General features: G+C 37.4%; 1 protein-coding gene across 1 annotated transcript in view; it reads right to left on the bottom strand.

Annotated features, from left to right (window-relative positions):
* Positions 1-7156: 7156 nt before the first annotated feature.
* LOC128649807 (glutathione reductase-like) overlaps positions 7157-25938 on the bottom strand; it is a 96036-nt gene continuing 77254 nt past the window's right edge. The window contains exons 12-13 of the mRNA XM_053703283.1: positions 18936-19069; positions 7157-7550 (exon numbers count right to left, since the gene is read on the bottom strand). Coding sequence (XP_053559258.1) covers positions 7401-7550; positions 18936-19069 — 284 coding nt within the window. The 3' untranslated portion in view covers positions 7157-7400. The remainder of the gene's footprint in view (positions 7551-18935; positions 19070-25938) is intronic.

The following is a 25938-nucleotide window of genomic DNA, read 5'->3' on the forward strand; positions in this document are numbered from 1 at the left end:
CTGTATGAAATGGGTGATGTCTCTGCAGAGTTATTCTCTGAACGGGACATAGGACAGAAGGTGATGAGGCATGCGCCAAGGGGCCCTAGAATGTGAGTCGTTTGCCGAGAGGATATCAGCGAGGACATGGTCATGGTCAGACCAAGCACACAGAGAGATATTGGCTTGTTTAACTAAGTCCAGTGAGTCAGCCGAACAAAAAGATATAGTCAAGTCTGCAGTACAGTTTGTGTGGGTGTGAATAGTGTGTATAATCTTTGTCTCTGGGGTGGAAAGATCTCCAGATATCATAGTATCCAGAGCAGGACATTAGGTTGCTAAACTTGTGAGCTAGGAGTTCAGCAGGTGAATGGGCCTTTTCTGGAACGGTGGTTTTCCTGTCAACTCTATGATCCCAGACCATGTTAAAGACCCCAGCAAGAATAACTCTACCCTGTTTAGCTTGGTCAATTATGTGCAGGATTTGCTTCAAGCATTTGGGTTGATGGGTATTTGGCAGAAAAATGGAGGCTAGCGTATATACTACGTGGTTCAATTTGCAAATAAGGATTACATATCTTGCCTGAGGGTCCTTAATGACTTGGATCAATTTGTATGATAGTCTTCTATGGATTAAAATAGCAAATTCAATGTTGGTATATGACTTGGAGGAAAGCCTAAGGGTTCCGTCAGTAACCAATGTGTTTCCTGAACGAAGACAACATCAGGATTATGGTGTTTAAGTGAGCGCAGTAGTAAGCTGCGTTTATGTGGAGAATTAAGGCCTCTAGAAATGTGGGTTAGGACTCAGTGTTGACATTAATATGTTAGGTTACAACTAAACTGAAAAGGTAGGTGAAGTCTAGCTATGCAAGAGAGAGGAGGGGTGGGGACACAGGGTAGGGAGGGGCGGGGTAACAAACTAGAAACTAGAAAAGCGTCTGGAAGGTGTGGTGGAAATAGTCCACCTCAGAGGAACCCTAGTGTGGTCTTCTAAGTGGGGGGGAGAACAAAATGCAGAAGAGCAGAAAAAATAGGGACCAGCAGTGCCAGCCCCGCTCTATAATAAACATTATTATAAATCTAAACAGTAAACCTCAAAATAAAAGGGAAAAAGAGAAACAGACAAAACTTTACAACAAGTGCATACCTACATAAATGAAGGCACAAAAAGTCCAGGAGAGAGAATATATTATCAAACTACTCTCTCAAATACGTGGGGGAGTGGATTAGTTCTTTCAGGATGTAGGCCCTAGCTGAAGGAATCAAGCAGTGTCCCCTAGAGTCCTGATAGAGTCCTGGGGCTGAGGCATCCTAGGGCGTTTTAATCTTTGATCTTTTGCTATCCATTCTGGCTCAGAAGCGCGTAGTTTATGGTGAGTAGGTCCTTGTGAAGGAGGAGGCTCAGAAGAGAGACCCCAAGACGTAAGGAGAGAGTCCCTTAGAGATGGAGGAAGTCACAAGCGTTTGGTTATCTTTAGTGATAAGTCTAGTAGGGTAGCCCAACCTGTATTTTATGTTGGCTTTGCGGAGAATGATAGTGACAGGCTGGAACTGTCGGCGCTGTTGGAGAGTATTGGCTGAGGGATCAGACAGGAGTTGGACATCTTTAAATCTCTCATTGAGGGACGGCTTCTTAAAGGCAGCTTGCATCAGTCTATCCTTGTACAGAAAACTGTGAAAGCAGACTATCACATCTCTCGGCTTGTCCTGTGCCACAGCTCTGGAATGAAGAGCCCTGTAGGCTCGCTCATTGGTGCCCATCAGACCCTCAGGAAATCCCACAAGTTCCTGGAACAACGCTTGCAAGTAGTCTTTTTTTTCTTTTCTTCTTATGTCCTATGAATTGGTTTAATAAAAGAATTTAAAAAATAAACAAATAAATAAATAACGTGATATACTTAGGCAGGTAAATCCAGAAAGCAAACTTTTGTATTTTTTTTTTAAAAACCAGGTGGGAGGCTTTTTTTGAGCTCCTAATGTAAGGCAGTAAAATATAGGCCCCCAGGTTGGGGAGAAACTGGTTTCAGGTTTCCTAAAGCTGCACCGCCTGAGGCTTGTAATTAGCTTTAATGGAGTGGATCTAATCCAGGATATGAAAGCAGTGAATGTGAACACCGCTTGTTACAGAAGCTTGCCTCTGGTTTGGGTCTTGAAGGTGGATTGATGGAATGAGAGGGGAGGTATTAGCTATGTTATACCGCTATGTGTGCTGTGCAGTACTGTAAGGGAAAAGTATGTCTCACCCAGTAATCAGAGTTACCAACACTCTGAAGATCATGGCTCTCTAGATGTCATGGTTCAGCCTGGAATTGAACCTGGGACCTGTCTCTATTTCTGCAGCTGTTATTTCCCAGCCTGTTGTTTTACCACTATGCCACCAGATGGCTTGATCACAGGAAAGGAATATTGTGTTTTTCTGTTTGCTGCAACTTTGGCTCTCTGGCTCCACCTGCTTGCCAGCTGAAAGAAATCATTTAATCAGCAGCCTGCTTTATCTGGGAGGTTTGTTTGCAATTTTGTGCTTTCACATTGAGAGTTATACTCTGAAACACTCTCTGCTCCTGTGTCCTGTGTGAAATACAGATTTGTTGGATTTCTTGGATCCTGATTTCTGCTACAATTACTGACTACTCTTCTGGATAATCCCTTGGCACTGTGATTCATTTTTGGGACTGATTTCCTGGCAATTGATCTTGCCTAAAACTCTCTTTCCTAAGGACTGACTCAGGTTCCAGTCTACAGCATATGCAAATATCCTGTTTGTTATTACAAAGCTCTGCATTCCTGCTTGTTATTACAAAGCTCTGCTTTCCTGAGTGTTATTACACAGTTCCAGTCTACAGCATATGCAAAAATCCTGTTTGTTATTACAAAGCTTTGCTTTCCTGAGTGTTATTACACAGCTCCAGTCTACAGCATATGCAAATATCCTGTTTGTTATTACAAAGCTCTGCATTCCTGCCTGTTATTACAAAGAACTGTATTCCTGCCTTATACTACAACCTATAGACTTTGTCTTATCTAATTGCATATCTCTACATTGCTTTATCCTATAAATAAAACCATCTCCTTTATTTCCTAAAACGTTGTACCTGTTTAATTATGCCTAAAAGGAAAGACTCACGCAGACAAAACACAACATTAACCCCAAAACCTGACACCTCTGCACAACAGCTCCTTACTCCTGAACCTGCTCCCTTGCAGAGTATGACACTAGATGGCTCCAGCTGTGGAAAGATAAGCAGGGCAGACTCTGGAGCCCTAATAGAGAGGGTCTATGGCACCTATTCTTGACAGGCACAAGCCGATTGTGCAGTTGGTGACTGGTAACTCCGGAGTTTCTGTGTAGGCCACGGAGTCAAGATGGCAGCTGTTCTCGCCACTCCGCATTTCGCCGACTCCTACTGCTTCTTCCGATGTGGCATTCACTGGGAGTCCTTCCAGTGTCTGGACTGTTGCAGATTATCTGCCCAGGCGGCCTCCAGAATCCGACCCGCCTCTCAAGCTGCAGCTGACCGCAAGTAGCGGCTGCTCTGGACCAACAAGGCCACAGGATCGCTAGGCAATGGCGTCACCTCAGCACCCAGCTCTCCGTGTCTCCAGGCTCACACCCTCCTCCTGATTTGTCCTCTGTGACTCCGGAGCGGATCCCCAACCCTCCAGAGTAATGTCTGCAGGCAGATGAAGGTGGGTGCAGACGTTGTAGGCTAGCAGGTTGTTAGGCGGTTGCACTCCCAGACAGTCAAACTGCTCCTTAAAGCAGCTGATTATTGCCAGGCTCAGCTATTAGGCTAAATAAAGTGCCCAAACAGTTCCCACTATAGGATGGAGAAATTTCAGAACAAAAAGCTAACTTATTATTAAATTTGTAGTAGGCTGAAGCCTGGAGAGATATAGTGGTAGATGGCGCTGGTCCTTTAAACTTGTGATCCCTCTGATAACAAAGAGAGACAGGCTTGATGTGTATGTTTAAAAGCCAATTAAAAAAGTGCAGTATACTCACTCCTTGAGTTGCATATGATCTGCTTGTTAGGAGTATCTCACTCAGGTGACCGATGTTGTTGATCCACAAAGGATTCAAAGAAGCTAAGAGTGGAATGGAAACTCCAATAAGAAGTATGTATAGTTGTTTGCAATAAAAATCAATAATAACTTACTCCATAAGAATAAGATTTCCGTCCGTCACAGCAAAAAATGAAAAAGATTTTCCAGTTATGATAAAAGAAATGTATTGGCTCTACGCGTTTCAACGTCTAAAAAACATATTTTTCAAGAGCAAGTGACAAGTAGGTTAAAACAAGTAAAATGTTGTATGAGCTGTGACAATTCAGGCCGGTTTATATACAGGTGTGCAGTGTTCCAATTTCCTGTCTAAAGCAGGAAATTGAACTTACAAGGAGCAAGATATATGTAACATTCTCAATATAAATATTCATGCCCAATCGAACAAATATAACATAATGAAATAGTAATTAATAACTATGCCGTTTTTTGTATTTAAATTTCGTTACGAACAGTGATTAAGCATGAATATTGACATCTACCAATAGAAATTGATCTAACTACGTGATAGCCAATGAAAAAGCTTCTCGGTAAGCAGTCCTCAATCGAGTAGTGTTAGGCAGAAAGTTCCGTTTCAGGTCCGCTTTATATCACGTGATATCCTCGTCCTATCCGGAGTGGGTTGTAATGCTTTACGCTGAGCTGCGTTGTATGGCTCTGTTGCGAGTCTCTCTTAAATGTTATTGGTCTATTTCAAGGAGGGCAGTCCACAATATTTTCCTTGAGTAAGTGAACAAATCATCTGCAATGCAAAATAAACAAGTGAACAGTAGATGTTCTTGATCGCATTGAGTTCTGTAACAAAAGCACTCGCAAATTGGTTTGCACCTAACAACATACAGATCCGACATTGAATCAAAGAACATAAAGGCAACTATATTATATATGTTACTGGTTAAATTACGTGCATGGTAGTTCCATCACTTTGGAAATTACATTGCATACATGGAATTCACAATTGTATAGTGTAAGTGACATTAAATGACATTTTAGTATTAAGTGACATTGCTATTGACATCCGTATTGCATATTTTAAAAGTTCCAATGCATATTTGGAACCTTTATAATAATTACATCCGTATTGTATATTTTAAAAGTTACATTGCATAGATGGAATCCTTATAATAATAACAATTACATAAACTAAGTAAAATTCTCGCTAGTGTTCAGCCCAAAATTTGGCAACCTGAAGTAAAAGATTTTTACATTGAATTGAACATATTGTTATTAAATATAACTTAGTATATTCTGGATGTTAAAAGCATGTTATTAGCTGAGATTTAAATTTATTGGACATTTATGATTGTATTTCCTTATATAGCTTTGAAAGGACACTATGTTCATTTCACCCGTTTTTACATTTTTAATTGGAAAAATTAAATATGGATCTCTTTCTGATAATATTCAAATGAATTATGAACAAATGATTTTAATGAATAAGTGAGTTTAATGTATAATTTGCCTAATTAAATATGAGTCTTTCTCTAATAAATTGTGAACAAATAATTTTCATAAATACATGAATTGAATATTTGGTTTGCCTAATTGATGTATTGGTATCATATAAAAGCTGCTATTCTGATATCTTTATTGAGACCCCAATGATTATGTTTTTAATGTATGTATCCACCAGAGTTCCCTTCTGTCTAGTTCATCTTCTAATTTGCCCCCCCTCCAATGTGTGGACACTCTTTCTATGCCCATCCACAAAAAGTTTTTATTATCAAATTTTTCACATGTGTTACAATGTAAGGGTACCCCATGATCTTCGTGTTTTTTAATCTATTTTGTTGAGATGTTCCAGGATACGTGTCTTGAGAAACCTAGTGGTTTGCCCCAAATATTGCATTACAGTTACATTGTAATAGATATATGACATTGGTGGTCTTACAAGTAATAAAATGTTTGATTGTGAATGTTTTACCTGTAGTGGATGAGGTAAATGATTTATTTACTCTTTTAGTGTAGTTACAACCTTTACAACGACCACATGTGTAAAAACCTTGTAAGTTCGAAATGGATAATGGGATTTTTGGACTCATTCCTTTTATTAGGGAAGGGGCTAGTTTTTGTTTAAAATTGTTGCCTCTTCTAAAAGTAATCTGTGGTTTGGGAGGTATGATCTTTTCCAAAACTTCGTCATTCTGCAAAATGTGCCAGTGTCTTTTAATGATGTTCTTAATCTGGTTATGTCCAGAATTATAAGTAGTGACGAACCTTGGAAAAGCTGATTGGCTTGCTGGTATTTGTTCACGACCCTTTAGCAATTTTTCCCGATCTAAATTTTTCACTTTCTGTCTGTCTAATTCTAATTCTTTTACTTTATATCCTTTTTGTAAGAATCTTGATTTTAACATTTTTGACTGTTCTTCGTAATCCTCGATTCTATCGCAATTACGTCTTATACGTTGGAATTGGCCTTTTGGTATCGCCTTAAGCCATGAGGGGTGGTGCTGACTGTCGTGTTTAATGTAAGTGTTGACATCACATTCTTTAAAAAAAAAAAATTGTATGTATAGATCCATCAACAACTGAGATAGATAAATCTAGAAAAGTGGCCCCTGTTTCATGTATTGCAGGGGTCAATATAATATTCATATTGTTGTTATTCAAATGTGTAATGAACAATTGTAGAGTCCTGATCTCCCCTCCAGATGCAAAGCATCAATATATCTCCGCCATGTCACCAGGCTTGCCCCATGTGCGCCAACAGACCATACGTAGAGGTGTTCAAAGTGGTCCATATAAATATTAGCTCTGCACATAAGCGTCTGTTCACCACGACGGTTAGCTCCGCCCCCATTGTGTTTAATTTTTACCAAGTTCCTTTAGCTACTAATTACTATATTATTTTGGTTTTTTTTTTTTTAACAGCTGTCTCCTGATCTTCCAATTACTGTGTTCCAACTTCACCATGTTATGTGACCTTGATGATTTCATTTAAAGAAATATAAAATAAATATTTTATAATAGTAGTTTTTAAATATAATTAGGTGTGTGTTCTTTATTTCCTTAAGTTGTCAACTTGATTTTCCGACTGCAACATAAAACAAATGTTAAAAAACATAAATATGGAATGAGGCTGGATGAATAAAGGAAAATACACATCAAGTCATGTTGAAATCAACATAATTTTTTTTATTTTTAAAGATTATTCACAAAAGTTTTTCATCTACAAACTTAAATTATAGCTCTACAATTCCCTTTCTGAAAGGGATATATGGCACAAAATAAGGCACATCAGGAAGTAGACAGGTGTATAAAATAGGAGTAGTATGGAATGCAATTTGGAAGACAGCTCCTGTCGACTTTACTAGTACAGTAGTCATGGGATTCACTTCAAGGGACGAGTGCGCCTAACGGAGTGTGACCAGTTCCTCTGATGAGGTGGGGTGAATAGCAACTGTGTTATCAAAGTCTTTCTTTGTAGCGCCCATTTTGATTGCCACTGCAAACCCTTGCAGCATTTCATCACACCCTAGACCTTGCATGTGTAGTCCAACTACCTGTAAAACAAAAGTTGTTTTTTTTCTTTAGATTCGATGAACACAATACATTAAACTTAAAGGGACATGGAACTAAAAATGTTTTATCATGCATATAAAATAGAGCAGCTTTAAAATGTAAAAAAAAACACGTTCTTTTGTAATTCCTACTAATCCTCACTATCTTAAAGGGACACTGAAACCAATGTTTTTCTTTCGTGATTCAGATAGAGCACAAAATTTTAAGCAACTTTCAAATTTACTCCTATTATCAAATTTTCTTAATTCTCTTGGTATCTTTATTTGAAATGTAAGAATGCAAGTTAAGATGCCGGCCCATTTTTGGTGAACAACCTGGGTTGTTCTTGCTGATTGGTGGATAAATTCATCCACCAGTCCAGAGTACTGAACCCCAAAAAAAAAAAGCCTAGATTAGATGCCTTCTTTTTCAAATAAAGATAGCAAGAGAACGAAGAAAAATTGATAATAGGAGTAAATTAGAAAGTTGCTTAAAATTGCATGCTCTATCTGAATCATGAAAAGTGTTCAGTGTCCCTTTAATAGTATAACTGCCTGTGATATACTGATGGAAAACATCTCTGCAAGTCTGAGAAGAAAACATTTGGTTTATTCAGGTACAGGGTTTTTTAAAAAAAAACAAAAAACAATAAAATACATTTTAAAATGTACTCTTAGATGTGCAGCATTTAAACATGGTAATTTTTTCCCTAAAAAGGCGAGTTAAAAGACTTTAAATGTATATTAAGGCTAATACAGCTGTACTAGTTTTTTACTTCCTGCTAAGGATTATTGCGTGATAGATACTTCCTGTTTAATGCTCATTGGTTGAAATGTACTTCCTGCAAATGCTTTTTTGACTGACCCCTAGCATTTGCATCTTACAGCAAATACTGTAAACATTAGCAGGAAATACTTAACCAATACAGGTCTTTTAGTTCAGTTAAATTAAAAACAGCCTCTACCTTCTTAGCAAAGAAAGAGAAAGTATACACTTCTAGCACTCCTAGGTCTAAAAGTAAATTAAATCTAACTGGATGATACAAATTATTCCCTAAGGAATAAGTGGAAGGGGAGAAAACAGATTGCAAATTAAAATATAACTTTTATTGGGTTACGTTTAAAATAGGAATACACTTAAAATCACACTTAAGCACCGATTTTATTGATGTCAGCAAATAAGTACAAGTTAGGGTTATTGCTCCTAGTACTTTAGTGTTAAATGTGGGCTGGAGTAAGGACTGCTATATACTTGTATCTGCAGATCTGATACACCAAATTATCTGTGTCCGAAGTTACCAATTCTTATGTAAGAATTAAGTATAAGTAGAACTAACTGAGAGACTAATCTCAAGAGGTTATAGTAAAAGAATAATAAAAAAAGCAGAATTTAGAGCTAAAAATACCATGAGACATGAACTGTTGAAAACGAAAAATAAATCAAAACAGGAACATGTGAGATTTATCTCCACCTACAATCCTAAAAGCTCTCAAATTCTTAATATTATGCAAAATAATTGGCACATCCTAACCTCTGATCCTGTAATCTCCAAAATCGTGGGAGAAAAAGTACAAACTGGCTTCAGAAGAACACGCAATCTCAAGGATCTTATCAGCCCCAGCCACTTACAGGGACCAAGAACCTTGGGAGCCTTCAAGAAAGGATCATTTAAATGCGGAACATGCAGCACATGCAGCTTCATGGTCAATAAACAAGAAATCACTGATCACTTTGGGAAAATCCATAAAATTGAATCCTACATCAATTGCCATACAGAAGGAGTCATATACGTTTTACAATGCAAATGTAATCTGTTATACGTTGGTATGACAACAAGAAAAATAAGACAAAGACTCCAAGAACATCTGAGGAATATAAAAAATAAAAAATGCAACTAAAGATCTGCAAGAAGGTAAAAATCTGACATCTGTAGCTCGACATTTCTTGAAAAGACACAATTCCAAACAGTCTGATCTGAAATGCTTTGGGATCCAGAAAATACATTTGGGCATAAGGGGTGGCAATGTAGAGAATGTCCTACTCAGAGCGGAGAGCAAATGGATCTTTCTTTTGAATTCAGTTCAACCGTATGGATTAAATGAAGTAAATAATTTTACTCCTTTCTTGTAAAAACAGATTGTCTATGTAAGGTAGACAGCAAATCATAGAAACCTTATTATTTTTTTCACGTTACACCAAAACACACTTATACACTAAGTTCAACACCACTCAACATGATTTTTATTATGATTTATCAACGCACCCATATTATGTTAATAAATCTTTTTCTCATATCTCTTCTATAAGACCAAAATTATTATTACACAAGTAATTGCACTCCTCAGGGGTCTATAAATCCCCCATGTTCACAATATAAGCACACATTAATTCTAGTTAGGGTTGAGGTTATAATTTAAACACTTCCCCTCTCCTTCCATGTTCTATTCCTTATTTTTATTTATTAATCTTTTCATCTTTATTTTTCTTTCCAATGTTTGCAATCACGATTTAACACGTTACTTCACATTATAGTCATCCCCATACCACATATTTAGCAGATTAGGCTTCACACAGATCACAATCTCGGGTACAGTTCTGATTTTACCTCTATCAGACCTATCAATATGATAAATATAATAACATCTCAGGATAAGCCAATTGAAAATAGTATTCATAACAATACAAACTTATGTACAGAGTCACTGTGGTTAACATAATAGTGGCCACCTCCGTTAACATATTTGGCAAATAAAAACTATTTTGAACAGGTTAACTATTTTTACTATACCATCTTTGCATCATTATCTATTAGCAGGTTTGGGAACGAATTCAAGAATAAGCTAGCAATTAGAATCAAATAAACCGCTCTAACAGTAGAATTCAGATGCGTCTCTACACGTCAATCATGAGCTCATCTCATATCATTGGTCTGAATTACAACACACGCCTATTGGGGGCGTGTTTCCAACGGCCTTAAAAAGCCGCGAATATTGCGGCGCGTTCACCTTTGAAAAAGCAACGTTAAGTTGCGAAACATGTTAGGGACGATAGGGCAATGGTGAGGAGTCCTAGGAGCTCCTGTGTTTTTAGACAGCCTTAAGCTACCGCAAATTACTGTAGTCAGCCACGGTTTCACTTAATAATGGACGCTCAGATTTAATCGTGTTAATATATGGTGCTGGTACCGAATATTGTTGCAAGTACTATCCCTCCTATAATAGCTAACTTTAATATGTAAAATACACAAAGACTCAATAATAGAATTTTGTTTGGGGCTATTTCCTAATAATTTAAAATCAACCTCGAGGTGCACTGGGTATACATTCACGATACCGCTTGTTGTAAGATAGCTCTATTTTATAAAACCAAGGTGCACAAAGTATATTTAGAGCTCTATTATATTAGCCTTGGGTTAGATTATTAAGTGCAGCTTGATCACGTAAGCATAATTTCCGCCGTTAATACGGCTTATACAACAGAGCAGTGCATAAACCTAATCTGTGGTAATCCTGTTTGTATGCAAGGTGGAATGTACACAGACTAGTACAATTAGCTGCGAGTGTGGAAATTCAAACGAACAGTAGGTTTAACTCCATAGACTCACAATACAAGCGGAACTTTTGTACATCTATCTGCTAAAACTCTGGTGTCACTGAGAACAGATACGTCTCATTGTACTAAGAAACTACACTATTTAATCACCGGTACACTGTGAGTTATCCAAATAGGTACTCAATTAAATCTGTGATGATAGGAACAAATAAGCTCCATTGTTGTAACATATAAGATTATTTAACTGCCGCATCACAGAGAGCTACTTAAACTGGCATTAAAAGAAACTGTGAGCAGATAAATTTCACCGAAGTTCGTTCATAACATCAAAACTATGTATGATTCACAAGTCGTGTAATATACCACTCAGGCATATCCTGAACTACAGCTTTAGCAGAGAAACCAAACACATAAAAGTCTATTAAGTTGAACAACGATATACATTGTTTCAATAAACATCAATTGTATTATAATTCAGTTCAATTATTTATATACAATCTAAAAGCACTTATGTAAGTTAGCTTTTGATACTGTGGAGGGAATAGCCTACACTTTAATCTTTTGGTAGGCAACTGCTAATACAAAAGCGGAGTTATTTTGAACAAGTTAAGAGATTTTATTTAGAATCCTAATAATAAGTGGGGTATATATAATCTCAGCTGGAAACAAGCAGAAATATTTAAAATTATATACCCACTGTTCAATTCTAATCAAGCTTCGCATAGAAAGATATATTACTATGGAGACATAAAGAATACATTATATACTTAATTCTTACATAAGAATTGGTAACTTCGGACACAGATAATTTGGTGTATCAGATCTGCAGATACAAGTATATAGCAGTCCTTACTCCAGCCCACATTTAACACTAAAGTACTAGGAGCAATAACCCTAACTTGTACTTATTTGCTGACATCAATAAAATCGGTGCTTAAGTGTGATTTTAAGTGTATTCCTATTTTAAACGTAACCCAATAAAAGTTATATTTTAATTTGCAATCTGTTTTCTCCCCTTCCACTTATTCCTTAGGGAATAATTTGTATCATCCAGTTAGATTTAATTTACTTTTAGACCTAGGAGTGCTAGAAGTGTATACTTTCTCTTTCTTTGCTAAATACGGTTTTATACACAGCACCCACATCCTGACAAACTATTGAATAAGTGTAGGAATCAAGGTCTCATACGTTAGTAGTGCCATTGGTATCTTTTCAAATTCCAGCCTCTACCTTCTTATCAGGCAAAACAAAAAAAACATAATTTATGTAAGAACTTACCTGATAAATTCATTTCTTTCATATTGGCAAGAGTCCATGAGCTAGTGACATATGGGATATACAATCCTACCAGGAGGGGCAAAGTTTCCCAAACCTCAAAATGCCTATAAATACACCCCTCACCACACCCACAATTCAGTTTAACGAATAGCCAAGCAGTGGGGTGATAAAGAAAGGAGTAGAAAGCATCAACAAAGGAAATTTGGAAATAATTGTGCTTTATACAAAAAATCATAACCACCATAAAAAGGGTGGGCCTCATGGACTCTTGCCAATATGAAAGAAATGAATTTATCAGGTAAGTTCTTACATAAATTATGTTTTCTTTCATGTAATTGGCAAGAGTCCATGAGCTAGTGACATATGGGATATCAATACCCAAGATGTGGAGTCTTCCACTCAAGAGTCACTAGAGAGGGAGGGAATAAAAATAAAAACAGCCATATTTCGCTGAAAAAAATAATCCACAACCCAAAAAAATAAGTTTATTTCATTTTTGAAAGAAAAAAACTTAAATCAAAAAGCAGAAGAATCAAACTGAAACAGCTGCCTGAAGAACTTTTATACCAAAAACTGCTTCCGAAGAAGCAAATACATTAAAACGGTAGAATTTAGTAAATGTATGCAAAAAGGACCAAGTCGCCGCTTTGCAAATCTGATCAACTAAAGCTTCATTCTTAAAAGCCCACGAAGTGGAAACTGATCTAGTAGAATGAGCTGTAATTCTCTGAGGAGGGGCCTGACCCGACTCCAAATAAGCTTGTTGAATCAAAAGTTTCAACCAAGAAGCCAAGGAACTAGCAGAAGCCTTCTGACCTTTCCTAGGACCAGAAAATAAAACAAATAGACTAGAAGTCTTCCTGAAATCTTTAGTAGCTTCCACATAATATTTCAAAGCTCTTACCACATCCAAAGAATGTAAGGATCTCTCCAAAGAATTCTTAGGATTAGGACATAAGGAAGGGACAACAATTTCTCTACTAATGTTGTTAGAATTCACAACCTTAGGTAAAATTTTAAAAGAAGTCCGCAAAACTGCCTTATCCTGATAAAAAATCAGAAAAGGAGACTCACAAGAAAGAGCAGATAGCTCAGAAACTCTTCTAGCAGAAGAGATAGCCAAAAGGAACAACACTTTCCAAGAAAGTAGTTTAATGTCCAAAGAATGCATAGGCTCAAATGGAGGAGCCTGTAATGCCTTCAAAACCAAAATAAGACTCCATGGAGGAGAAATTGATTTAATGACAGGCTTAATACAAACTAAAGCCTGTACAAAACAGTGAATATCAGGAAGTATAGCAATCTTTCTGTGAAATAAAACAGAAAGAGCTGAGATTTGTCCTTTCAAGGAACTTGCAGACAAACCCTTATCCAAACCATCCTGAAGGAACTGTAAAATTCTAGGAATTCTAAAAGAATGCCAGGAGAATTTATGAGAAGAACACCATGAAATATAAGTCTTCCAAACTCTATAATAAATCTTTCTAGAGACAGATTTACGAGCTTGTAACATAGTATTAATCACTGAGTCAGAGAAACCTCTATGACTTAGAGCTAAGCGTTCAATTTCCACACCTTCAAATTTAATGATTTGAGATCCTGATGGAAAAACGGACCTTGAGATAGTAGGTCCGGCCGTAACGGAAGTGGCCAAGGCGGGCAACTGGACATACGCACCAGATCCGCATACCAAAACCTGTGTGGCCATGCTGGAGCCACCAGCAACACAAACGACTGTTCCATTATGATTTTGGAGATCACTCTTGGAAGGAGAACTAGAGGCGGGAAAATGTAAGCAGGATGATAACACCAAGGAAGTGTCAGTGCATCCACTGCTTCCGCCTGAACATCCCTGGACCTGGACAGGTATCTGGGAAGTTTCTTGTTTAGATGAGAGGCCATCAGATCTATCTCTGGAAGCCCCCACATCTGAACAATCTGAGAAAACACATCTGGATGGAGAGACCACTCCCCTGGATGTAAAGTCTGGCGGCTGAGATAATCCGCCTCCCAATTGTCTACACCTGGGATATGTACCGCAGAGATTAGACAGGAGCTGGATTCCGCCCAAGCAAGTATCCGAGATACTTCTTTCATAGCTTGGGGACTGTGAGTCCCACCCTGATGATTGACATAAGCCACAGTTGTGATAAAATATTTATTGGTAATCTCGCCTCTTGAGATTTCCAAACCCCTTGTGCTGTCAGAGATCCCCAAACAGCTCCCCAACCTGAAAGACTCGCATCTGTTGAGATCACAGTCCAGGTTGGCCGAACAAATGAGGCCCCTTGAACCAAACGATGGTGATCTATCCACCATGTCAGAGAGTGTTGTACATTGGGATTCAAGGATATTAATTGTGATATCTTTGTATAATCCCTGCACCATTGATTCAGCATGCAAAGCTGTAGAGGTCTCATGTGAAAACGAGCAAAGGGGATCGCGTCCGATGCTGCAGTCATGAGACCTAAAACTTCCATGCACATAGCCACTGAAGGGAATGACTGAGACTGAAGGTACCGGCATGCTGCGACCAATTTTAAACGTCTCTTGTCTGTTAGAGACAGAGTCATGGACACTGAATCTATCTGGAAACCTAAAAAGGTGACCCTTGTCTGAGAAATCAAGAAACTTTTTGGTAAATTGATCCTCCAACCATGTTTCCGAAGAAAAAACACTAGTTGATTCGTGTGAGATTCTGCAGTATGTAAAGACTGAGCTAGTACCAAGATATCGTCCAAATAAGGAAACACCGCAATACCCTGTTCTCTGATTACAGATAGTAGGGCACCCAGAACCTTTGAAAAGATTCTTGGAGCTGTTGCTAGACCAAATGGAAGAGCAACAAATTGGTAATGCTTGTCTAGAAAAGAGAATCTCAGAAACTGATAGTGTTCTGGATGAATCGGAATATGAAGGTATGCATCCTGCAAGTCTATTGTGGACATATAATGTCCTTGCTGAACAAAAGGCAGAATAGTCCTTATAGTCACCATCTTGAAAGTTGGTACTTTTACATAACGATTCAAAATTTTCAGATCCAGAACTGGTCTGAACAAATTTTCTTTCTTTGGTACAATGAATAGGTTTGAATAAAACCCCAAACCTTGTTCCTGAGGAGGAACTGGCATGATTACCCCTGAAGACTCCAGGTCTCAAACACACTTCAGAAAAGCCTGAGCTTTTACTGGATTTACAGGGATGCGTGAGAGAAAAAATCTTCTCACAGGAGGTCTTACTTTGAATCCTATTCGATACCCTTGAGAGACAATGCTCTGAATCCAATGATTTTGGACAGTTTTTATCCAAAAATCCTTGAAAAACCTTAATCTGCCCCCTACCAGCTGAGCTGGAATGAGGGTCGCACCTTCATGCGGACTTAGGGGCAGACTTTGGTTTCCTAAATGGCTTGGGTTTATTCCAATTTGAGGAAGGCTGCCAACTGGAAGCAGATTCCTTTGGAGGAGGATTGAGTTTTTGTTCCTTATTCTGACGAAAGGAACGAAAACGGTTAGAAGCCTTAGATTTACCCTTAGGTTTTTTTATCCTGAGGCAAAAAAACTCCTTTTCCTCCAGTGATAGTTGAAATAATGGAATCCAACTGAGAACCAAATAAATTATTACCTTGGAAAGAAAGAGATAGTAATCTAGATTTAGATGTCATATCAGCATTCCAAGACTTAAGCCACAAAGCTCTTCTAGCTAATACAGCTAAAGACATGGATCTAACATCAATTTTGATAATATCAAAAATGGCATCACAAATAAAATGATTAGCATGTTGCAGTAAGCGAACAATGCTAGATATGTCAAAATCCAATTCGTGTTGCGCTAAATTTTCCAACCAGAAAGTTGATGCAGCCGCAACATCACCCAAAGAAATAGCAGGTCTGAGAAGATGACCTGAATATAAATAGGCCTTCCTTAGATAAGATTCAAGCTTCCTATCTAAAGGATCCTTAAAGGAAGTGCTATCTTCCATAGGAATAGTGGTACGTTTAGCAAGAGTAGAAATAGCCCCATCAACTTTGGGGATCTTTTCCCAAAACTCTATAGATTTTGCTGGTAAAGGATACAATCTCTTAAACCTTGAAGAAGGAATAAAGGAAGTACCTGGCTTATTCCATTCCCTAGAAATCATATCAGAAATAGCCTCAGGAATGGGAAAAACACCTGGGGAAACCACAGGAGGTTTAAAAACAGCATTTAAACGTTTATTAGACTGAACGTCAATAGGACTGGTTACCTCAATATCCAAAGTAATTAACACTTCTTTAACAAAGAACGCATATACTCTATTTTAAATAAATAAGTAGATTTGTCAGTGTCAATATCTGAGGAAGGATCTTCTGTTTCAGATAGATCCTCATCAGAAGAGGATGAATTATTATGTTGTTGGTCATTTGAAATTTCATCAGCTAAATGAGAAGTTTTAAAAGACCTTTTACGTTTATTAGAAGGTGGAAATGCAGACAAAGCCTTCATAATAGAATCAGAAACAAATTCTTTAAAATTTACAGGTATATCATGCACATTAGAAGTTGAAGGAACTGCAACTGGCAATGTACTATTACTGATAGAAACACTATCTGCATGTAAAAGTTTATCATGACAACTATTACAAATGACATTCGGTGGAATAGTGTGATTTCTCTCCATGCCGGCAAAGTTTTGAATATCAGGCCTCACGTCTCTTTAATATTTTGCTCTTTTAAGGTAGATTATCAGTTTTTCATCAACAATCATGATAGGAAAAAACACACTTTGCCATAAGAGTTGGCATACTAGGTATTCTGTATGTGAACATTACTGTGTATATATATATATATATATATATATATATATTTAGCTATTAGATTACTGGGAGTTAGCTGCTGATTGGCATTTGCACATATCTGTCAGGGTTACTAACCCTTCCTTGTTTCTTGGAGTCCAGGCATGTTTCTGGCTTCTCTTGCATTGTTTTTGACACTGTGTGTTCCTCCCACAAGCCCTCTTATGGGCAGGCTTATGAACATCATCACTCTGCTACTACTGGCAACTTCCTGTCTCACAGTGATGATGTAATGCCTGTTAACTATATAGCCAATCCCCTGTCCACTCTGTCGCACATCTTGTGTGAGTCCAGACACTTCTATTTTTGTTCTCATTCTCTGTGTTAACCCTGTCTTTGGCTGACTGATTTTCTGGTTCCTGACTCCAGCTATTATTGTTCCTGCTCTCTGTGTTCCCTGACCCAGCTCAGCAGAATACCTAACTTACTTTGGTATCTGACCCCTGGCTTAGTACTGACTATGTTCTAGATTTTTTTATTGTTAATTTCATATAACTCCATTTATTTTTAACCCTGCACTTTCCATTTCGATCTGGTTTATTGGTCCCCTGACATTATGCCTCTTGCCACTGGTTCACTCATTGAGGCCTGTTTATCAAATGTCTGTCTGACCTGATCCGACAGTGGTCCGACAGACATTGCTGAATGCGGAGAGCAATACGCTCTCCGTATTCAGCATTGCCCCCTGCAGACTTGCGGCCGCTAGCAGGGGGTGTCAATCAGCCCGATTGTACTCGATCGGGTTAAATTGTGGCGATCTCTGTTCGCCTGCTCAGAGCAGGCGGCCAGGGTAATGGAGCTGCTGCTCCATAACTTGCGTTTCTGGCGAGTCTTCAGACTCGCCAGAAACACGGGCCCTCAAGCTCCGTTCGGAGCTTGATAAATGGGCCTCATTGTGTTCAGCTACATCCCAGTAGTGCATTGCTGTTCTTTCAACAAATGATACAAAGATAATGTAGAGGATTTGATAATAGAAGTAAATTGAAAGTTTAAAATTGTATGCAAAAAAAAAAAAATCTGGTTTAATTTTCCTTTACTATAAAGGAGACATTTAAAGACACATGACATTCATAAAAAACTTTTTATACTTCCTGTTACTTTCACTTCATATTAAACACGTTCATGATTCAGATAGAGCATACAATTTTAAACAACTTTCTAATTTACTTATATTATCAATTTTGTTAAGTTCCCTTGGTATTCATTGTTAAAAGAATAACTATAGGTGAGCTTAGGAGCGTGCACATGTCCTTAGCCATCAAGCAGAAGGGTTTTCAATATTATGAATAGTTGCAAACTCTGCTGCCGTTGAGTGTCTGTAGCATTCTATGGTAGCAGTGTTTGTAACTATGTATAATATTGCTATAAATATTGTTGCAAACACTGCTGCCAGATGGCTAAAGGACACGTGCACACTCCTGAGCTCAGCTCATCTAGAGTTACTGTTAGTTTAATTTGCTTCCATTATTAAAATGTGCACAGTAATTTTTATGCACACTTTCTGAGACACCAGCTCCTAATGAGCATATTCAAGAGTTCACAGTATATATGTATATGCATTTTGTGATTGGCTGATATCTGTAACATGATACAAGGTGAGGGGAAATGGAAGTCACTTTAAAATCTGTGTTCTGCATTTGTTGATTATGCAATTCTACAGTTTTTACGGGTCCTTTAAGTTTTTGCATATACATTGAGAGTGTGGGATTGCATCACTACTTACCTTCTCCTCTTTATCAACACAGACTAGTTTCATGACACACTTGGTTTTCCTCCTGGTTACTGCGTGATACATTGGTGAAAAAGAGGTTGTGTAAACTTTAACATTCTCCCTGCCCTTCAAGGTCACTGCTTCTTCTGTGAATAAAGACAAAAGGCAGGAAAATCTATTTACAAAATGAATTTTGTCTACCAACTCTTCATATTAAAGGGACATTAAACTCTGTGAGATTGTTACTGTATCAGCTCATTAAAAACTTTTCATAACTGGCCTCAGCAGGGGAGATAAGATAAGGAGATCAGGGTTTTATATCTAGTAAAATTATGGTGTCCATTTAAGATATCTTTCTCATCTGTATTTCCAGAGTGTCTAGGACAATGTTACACATTATTACAGTGTATATTATAATATAAAAATAGAAAAAGGCAGCACCAGCATTATACTTCAAAAAAATCCTTTATTTTCCTTGGAGGCAAACAAATGTGACACAGAATGAACGTCTGACGCGTTTCACGCCCCCTAGTGGCGTTTCATCAGAGACAACAGGTGTTCCTAAACATGGCCCTCTTATACTGGGACATATTACATGCATATTTAACCCCTTAATATCAAAAACAAACAAACATTAAAAGTATATGTAACTAACATAAAATATGCTACAGTATGCATTATCCAATGTTCATTACAGCTGAATCAAACTGAAAAAACAAATATTGAGTTAACATAGAAAGCTGGGTTGAAAATCTTGCCAATATCAAGGTGTATAATATTTCCTGTGCCCTCAACATAGATTATAGCAAATCAATCTTGGTATGTTAGTCAGGCTATTAGGTATTATTCCCAATGTTAAGATATATATATATATATATATATATATATATATATATATATATATATATATATATATATATATATATATATATATATATATATATATATATATATATATATATATATAGGGAAATTATAACAACAGACTATTTATTCAATATAAATTAACCCTGACAGTCCCACTATCTAAATATATTGGTCAGGCTATAAGGTATTATTCCCAATACTAAGATATATACAGGGAATTTTTAAAACAATAGACTATGTGTTTAATATAAATTAATTAATTAATTGGATTCAATACTTCAGCCGATAGTGAAAAAGTTGTTTAGTTATTTGAGAGACTCATCTCATTTGCTGGAAGGTTTTAAGAGCATTAGGTGGAGTAAGAATTACTGCTGGGTAGTAGTAGATATTGTATCCCTATACACAGCCATCCCACATAACATGGGGATTTTGGCTGTGAGATATTTTTTGGATAAATATACAGCGTATGATGAAGAAGTTAAGGTTTACATTTGTGCAATTTTAGAGTTTGTGCTTACCCATAATTTTTTGACATTTGATGGTAAGTTTTACCTCTCTAATAGACATAGTCTATTGTTTTAAAAATTCCCTGTATATATCTTAGTATTGGGAATAATACCTTATAGCCTGACCAATATATTTAGATAGTGGGACTGTCAGGGTTAATTTATATTGAATAAATAGTCTGTTGTTATAATTTCCCTTTATATATATATATCTTAACATTGGGAATAATACCTAATAGCCTGACTAACATACCAAGGTTGATTTGCTATAATCTATGTTGAGGGCACAGGAAATATTATACACCTTGATATTGGCAAGATTTTCAACCCAGCTTTCTATGTTAACTCAATATTTGTTTTTTCAGTTTGATTCAGCTGTAATGAACATTGGATAATGCATACTGTAGCATATTTTATGTTAGTTACATATACTTTTAATGTTTGTTTGTTTTTGACATTAAGGGGTTAAATAATGCATGTAATATGTCCCAGTATAAGAGGGCCATGTTTAGGAACACCTGTTGTCTCTGATGAAACGCCACTAGGGGGCGTGAAACGCATCAGACGTTCATTCTGTGTCACATTTGTTTGCCTCCAAGGAAAATAAAGGATTTTTTTGAATTATAATGCTGGTGCTGCCTTTTTCTATTTTTGTATTGCTGATTGTGGCAATCGATTCGTTGCCTATTTAGGCATTGCACCCAGTCACCGCATGCCCTATTTGCCCGTTTTGCCAATACCACGGCGGCGTCCGTGACGTCATCATCCTGAGCCGCAGTCCGGGCCGGCCTGAGAGTTTGGAGAGGCCGCTTGCCTTTTAACTGTGTCGGATTGAATAAAATTGGGGCCTGTCTCGCTTGAACGCATCGGCGCAACACTTCTCCAAGGAAACAAGAGGTATTGGTCTCAGACCATTTAAATATATTATTTACGGCATGCTTACTGTATGGCTCTTAGCAAATAACGGCGCAGTGTAAATGCACAGTGTGAAGGACTAATAAGTGGTTGCACCGCGGTCTTAAGTTGCAGTGATTACACACAGTATCTGGTATCCGTTTAATGCAAGGACCTTTATGTTGTCAATAGAATAAGGTATCCTCTTGAGCACATGTTTAATGTGTATACAAGAATAATTAATAAACATTTTCCTGGAAGTGGAGAGAAGTAGTGTATTAAGGACAACAAAGGGCTCAGTGTGCTTATGAAGTGTTTGGGATATTAAATTTGCTTTTGCATGCGTGTGACTGGTTCAGCATTTTTTTGCATTGCTTATATGCAGTAAGGCACAATTGTTGACATGGATCTTGATAATACAGTTTTATCCAGTTCATTATATAATGCTGAATCAAGGAAAGAACTTTTCAGACGTGTGTTTGCTGCAGACAGATGTGAAGGGTTCAGTCCATGTATGGAATCACAATTTAAAGCTTTGGAAAAGCTGTTAGTGGCTGACTTGCGGCTAACTTGGGACATTGAAGCTTTGAGCACTATGTAGAGTTATCCAGAATACCACGGGGGTTAAGATTGAATAAATTTCCAACCTTTGAGGTTGATAACCCTGAGATAATACAGGAATGGAATGATGCACTCACAGAATGCTCTATAAAATTATTGAATATTCTTATCAAATGTAAGGTGCAAAAGAGGCTAAGTCTTAAAGAAAGAATGGTAAAAATTGAGAAGGAATTAAAGAAATTTGAACAACATGAAGATTTCCTGGAATAGAAAAAACTAATGAAGGAGCATGTTGATAAATTGGATGCCATTCTTGCTGAACGCAAGGGAGAAAAATTTAACAGAGATAGATTTGACTATGAAACAAATCGAGTATATCAATGGCCATCAGCCCAGAAAAACACCTGGAAAGCCTACTCTGGTAAAGGAAGGAGGTGGAATAGCAAGAAGAACTACAAAGATGACAAGCAAAATCCAAAACCAATTTTGAAGAATAAAACGCCAAAAAAAGTGTTTTTCTCATCAACTGAAGCTGAGTAATCTGATCAAGAGTTAATGGAATCAGCAGAGTCATCCTCTTCTCCTTCCCCCTCTTCCTCATCTTCCTCCTCTGTTTCTTTTCATTCTCTACAGGTTACCAGTGCTGAGGATACTGAAAGTGAAGGTCCATCTACGAGATCAAAAGAACCCAGAGAACAGAAGAAGAATAATAAGAAAGAGTCCAAGAAAGGTCCCAAGGTCCCTTTAGACGGGTCAGAAGGTCAAAAAACAAAAAGAAAAAAGAAATAACAACACAAAGATTGGGACAATTGGATTTAAATGTTATTAACCTTTCTTCTTTTGTGCTAAACAAAGATCAAATCAGTGTACTTAGCAGGGGTTTGGGTTTTGCACCTACTAAAGATTTTTCACCATTTAATACATTAATAGATGTTAACAGGTTTGTTCGCAAGTTGACTTTGAAAAGATTTTTTGCTTTACAACCAGACAACACTAGTAACATTGAGAAACAGGACAACACTCAGAAACAACTAGAGGAGGAAGTTTCCTTTCAGGATGCTTGTGTGTTAAGTACAATGATAGATTTACAGAATTCTTATGATGTACTGTCTGAAGAAACTGCCCCTAGAGGACCCAAAAAGTATGGTTCAGATTTTTACCCTATTCAGTTTAGGGGAGGTGCAGTTAATTTGTTTCAAAAGACAGTGGAAAGAGAGATCTTGAATCTATCATTGACCAAAAAGAAGGTTAGAAATAATCTATCAAGGGCAGAAAAATTGGCGGTAGATTCCCTCAAAGAGAATCAGAGCTTAGTCATTAGAAACTCTGATAAGGGAGGGAATATTGTAATTTTGAACAAAAATGATTACTTAGAAGAGGCTCAGCGCCAATTAAATGACTCTATTACATACACTCCTCTAACTGGAAATCCAACTATTATGTTTAAACGAGAATTGCTATCTCTGTTAGATGATGGTATTTATTTAGGGGTCTTTAAGCCTGAGGATGTGGAAGTGCTTGTGCCTGAATTTCCCATTACGCCACTTTTTCACTATCTGCCCAAATTACATAAAAATCCAATACGGCCACCGGGAAGACCAATTGTGTCGGGCATTGGGTCCCTGCTTGAACCTCTTTCCGAGTGGTTGGATTCAATACTTCAGCCGATAGTGAAAAAGTTGTTTAGTTATTTGAGAGACTCATCTCATTTGCTGGAAGGTTTTAAGAGCATTAGGTGGAGTAAGAATTACTGCTGGGTAGTAGTAGATATTGTATCCCTATACACAGCCATCCCACATAACATGGGGATTTTGGCTGTGAGATATTTTTTGGATAAATATACAGCGTATGATGAAGAAGTTAAGATTTACATTTGTGCAATTTTAAAGTTTGTGCTTACCCATAATTTTTTGACATTTGATGGTAAGTTTTACCTCCAGCGTTGTGGCACGGCAATGGGGGCAAAATTTGCCCCCTGCTTTGCCAACTTGTATGTAGGGTACTGGGAGGTTAAATATCTCTATAATAGCGAATATGCACTGTTTACTGGTAACATACACTACTACAAAAGGTTAATTGATGATCTGATTATGATCATTGATAAGCCTTGGGATGATAACAAATTTCAGAGCTTTCTAAACTTCCTTGATAATAATGAGATGAGTTTAAGGTTTGTAGGATGTTATAGCCATAAATGTGTTGACTTCTTGGATGTATCATTGGAGGGGGTAGCTGAGACTGGAATGATAGTGTCCAAAACATTTCGTAAACCAACAGCAGGTAACACTATTTTACATGCGAGCTCATGCCATCCCCCCCCATTTGATAAAGGCTATCCCGAAAGCACAATACATTAGGCTGCGAAGGAATACCAATGATGATCAAATTTATTCCCAGCAAGCGGATGAACTCACTATGAGATTGACCGCTAGAGGCTATGACTGTACAAAACTGGAAAAGACAAAAAGGGATGTTGGAAGGTTGAAAAATAGGATTACATCCGTGGACGGTAAAGACTCTTCTCTGCAATTCGATAATAGCATAGTTTTTACAACAGAATACACTAATCATTTTTTTGATATTGTTGGAATATTGAAGAAGAATCTGTCAATATTAAGTGGTGATAATATTCTGCAGAACTATGTATCGAGTTGCAGATTTGTGTCAAAAAAGCCCGTAACTTTGGCTGCGAAGCTAGCTCCCAGTATGGTCACTAGTGGAGAGACCAGTAGGGGAGAGAATTGGTTAAGGAAACAAGGTTGTTTCAGATGTGGAGCAAGGACATGTCTGACATGTGATATGATGGAAAGGGCCACTACATTTAAATCTACTATAGATGGACAGGAGTACAAAATTCCCTTTTATGCCAACTGCAAAACTAAATTTGCAGTGTATTTGTTGGAATGCAAACTTTGCAAAATCCAATACATAGGAAAAACGACAAGAGAAGTCAATGTGAGGGTGAGAGAACATGTCAATGATGTTAAAAACTATTGTAAGGATTCCACAGTGGCAAGGCATTTTAACCTGTTTCATTTTACCAATGAAGGAAACTTTAAGGTTAAAATTATTGATGTAGCTAAGGTCCCTTTAAGAGGTGGGAACAGGTACAAAATTTTGGACAGGAAAGAATTATACTGGATTTACCATCTTAAAACTAGGATTCCTGATGGCCTGAACCTGGAATGGGACATTAGCTACTTCGTGTAACCAGCAAAGTCATAGTAATTGGCAAAAAATTGAAGGGATATCATAAGGGGGAGATGAGTAGTAATTTGGATGTGGTACCACCTATTTCTCACATATTTGAAGGGCTTACTAGGATTAATTTATATTAAACACATAGTCTATTGTTTTAAAAATTCCCTGTATTTATCTTAGTATTGGGAATAATACCTTATAGCCTGACCAATATATTTAGATAGTGGGACTGTCAGGGTTAATTTATATTGAATAAATAGTCTGTTGTTATAATTTCCCTTTATATATATATATCTTAACATTGGGAATAATACCTAATAGCCTGACTAACATACCAAGGTTGATTTGCTATAATCTATGTTGAGGGCACAGGAAATATTATACACCTTGATATTGGCAAGATTTTCAACCCAGCTTTCTATGTTAACTCAATATTTGTTTTTTCAGTTTGATTCAGCTGTAATGAACATTGGATAATGCATACTGTAGCATATTTTATGTTAGTTACATATACTTTTAATGTTTGTTTGTTTTTGATATTAAGGGGTTAAATATGCATGTAATATGTCCCAGTATAAGAGGGCCATGTTTAGGAACACCTGTTGTCTCTGATGAAACGCCACTAGGGGGCGTGAAACGCGTCAGACGTTCATTCTGTGTTACATTTGTTTGCCTCCAAGGAAAATAAAGGATTTTTTTGAAGTATAATGCTGGTGCTGCCTTTTTCTATTTTTGTATTGCTGATTGTGGCAATCGATTCGTTGCCTATTTAGGCATTGCACCCAGTCACCGCATGCCCTATTTGCCGTTTTGCCTATACCACGGCGGCGTCCGTGACGTCATCATCCTGAGCCGCAGTCCGGGCCGGCCTGAGAGTTTGGAGCGGCCGCTTGCCTTTTACCTGTATATTATAATATGTAGCCAGGTATTTGGATATTATAAAATACTGACACTTTAAATATGGAGTCAAAATACATACAGGGATA

Source organism: Bombina bombina, chromosome 2 (assembly GCF_027579735.1).
Source record: "Bombina bombina isolate aBomBom1 chromosome 2, aBomBom1.pri, whole genome shotgun sequence".
Taxonomy (NCBI): Eukaryota; Metazoa; Chordata; class Amphibia; order Anura; family Bombinatoridae; genus Bombina; species Bombina bombina.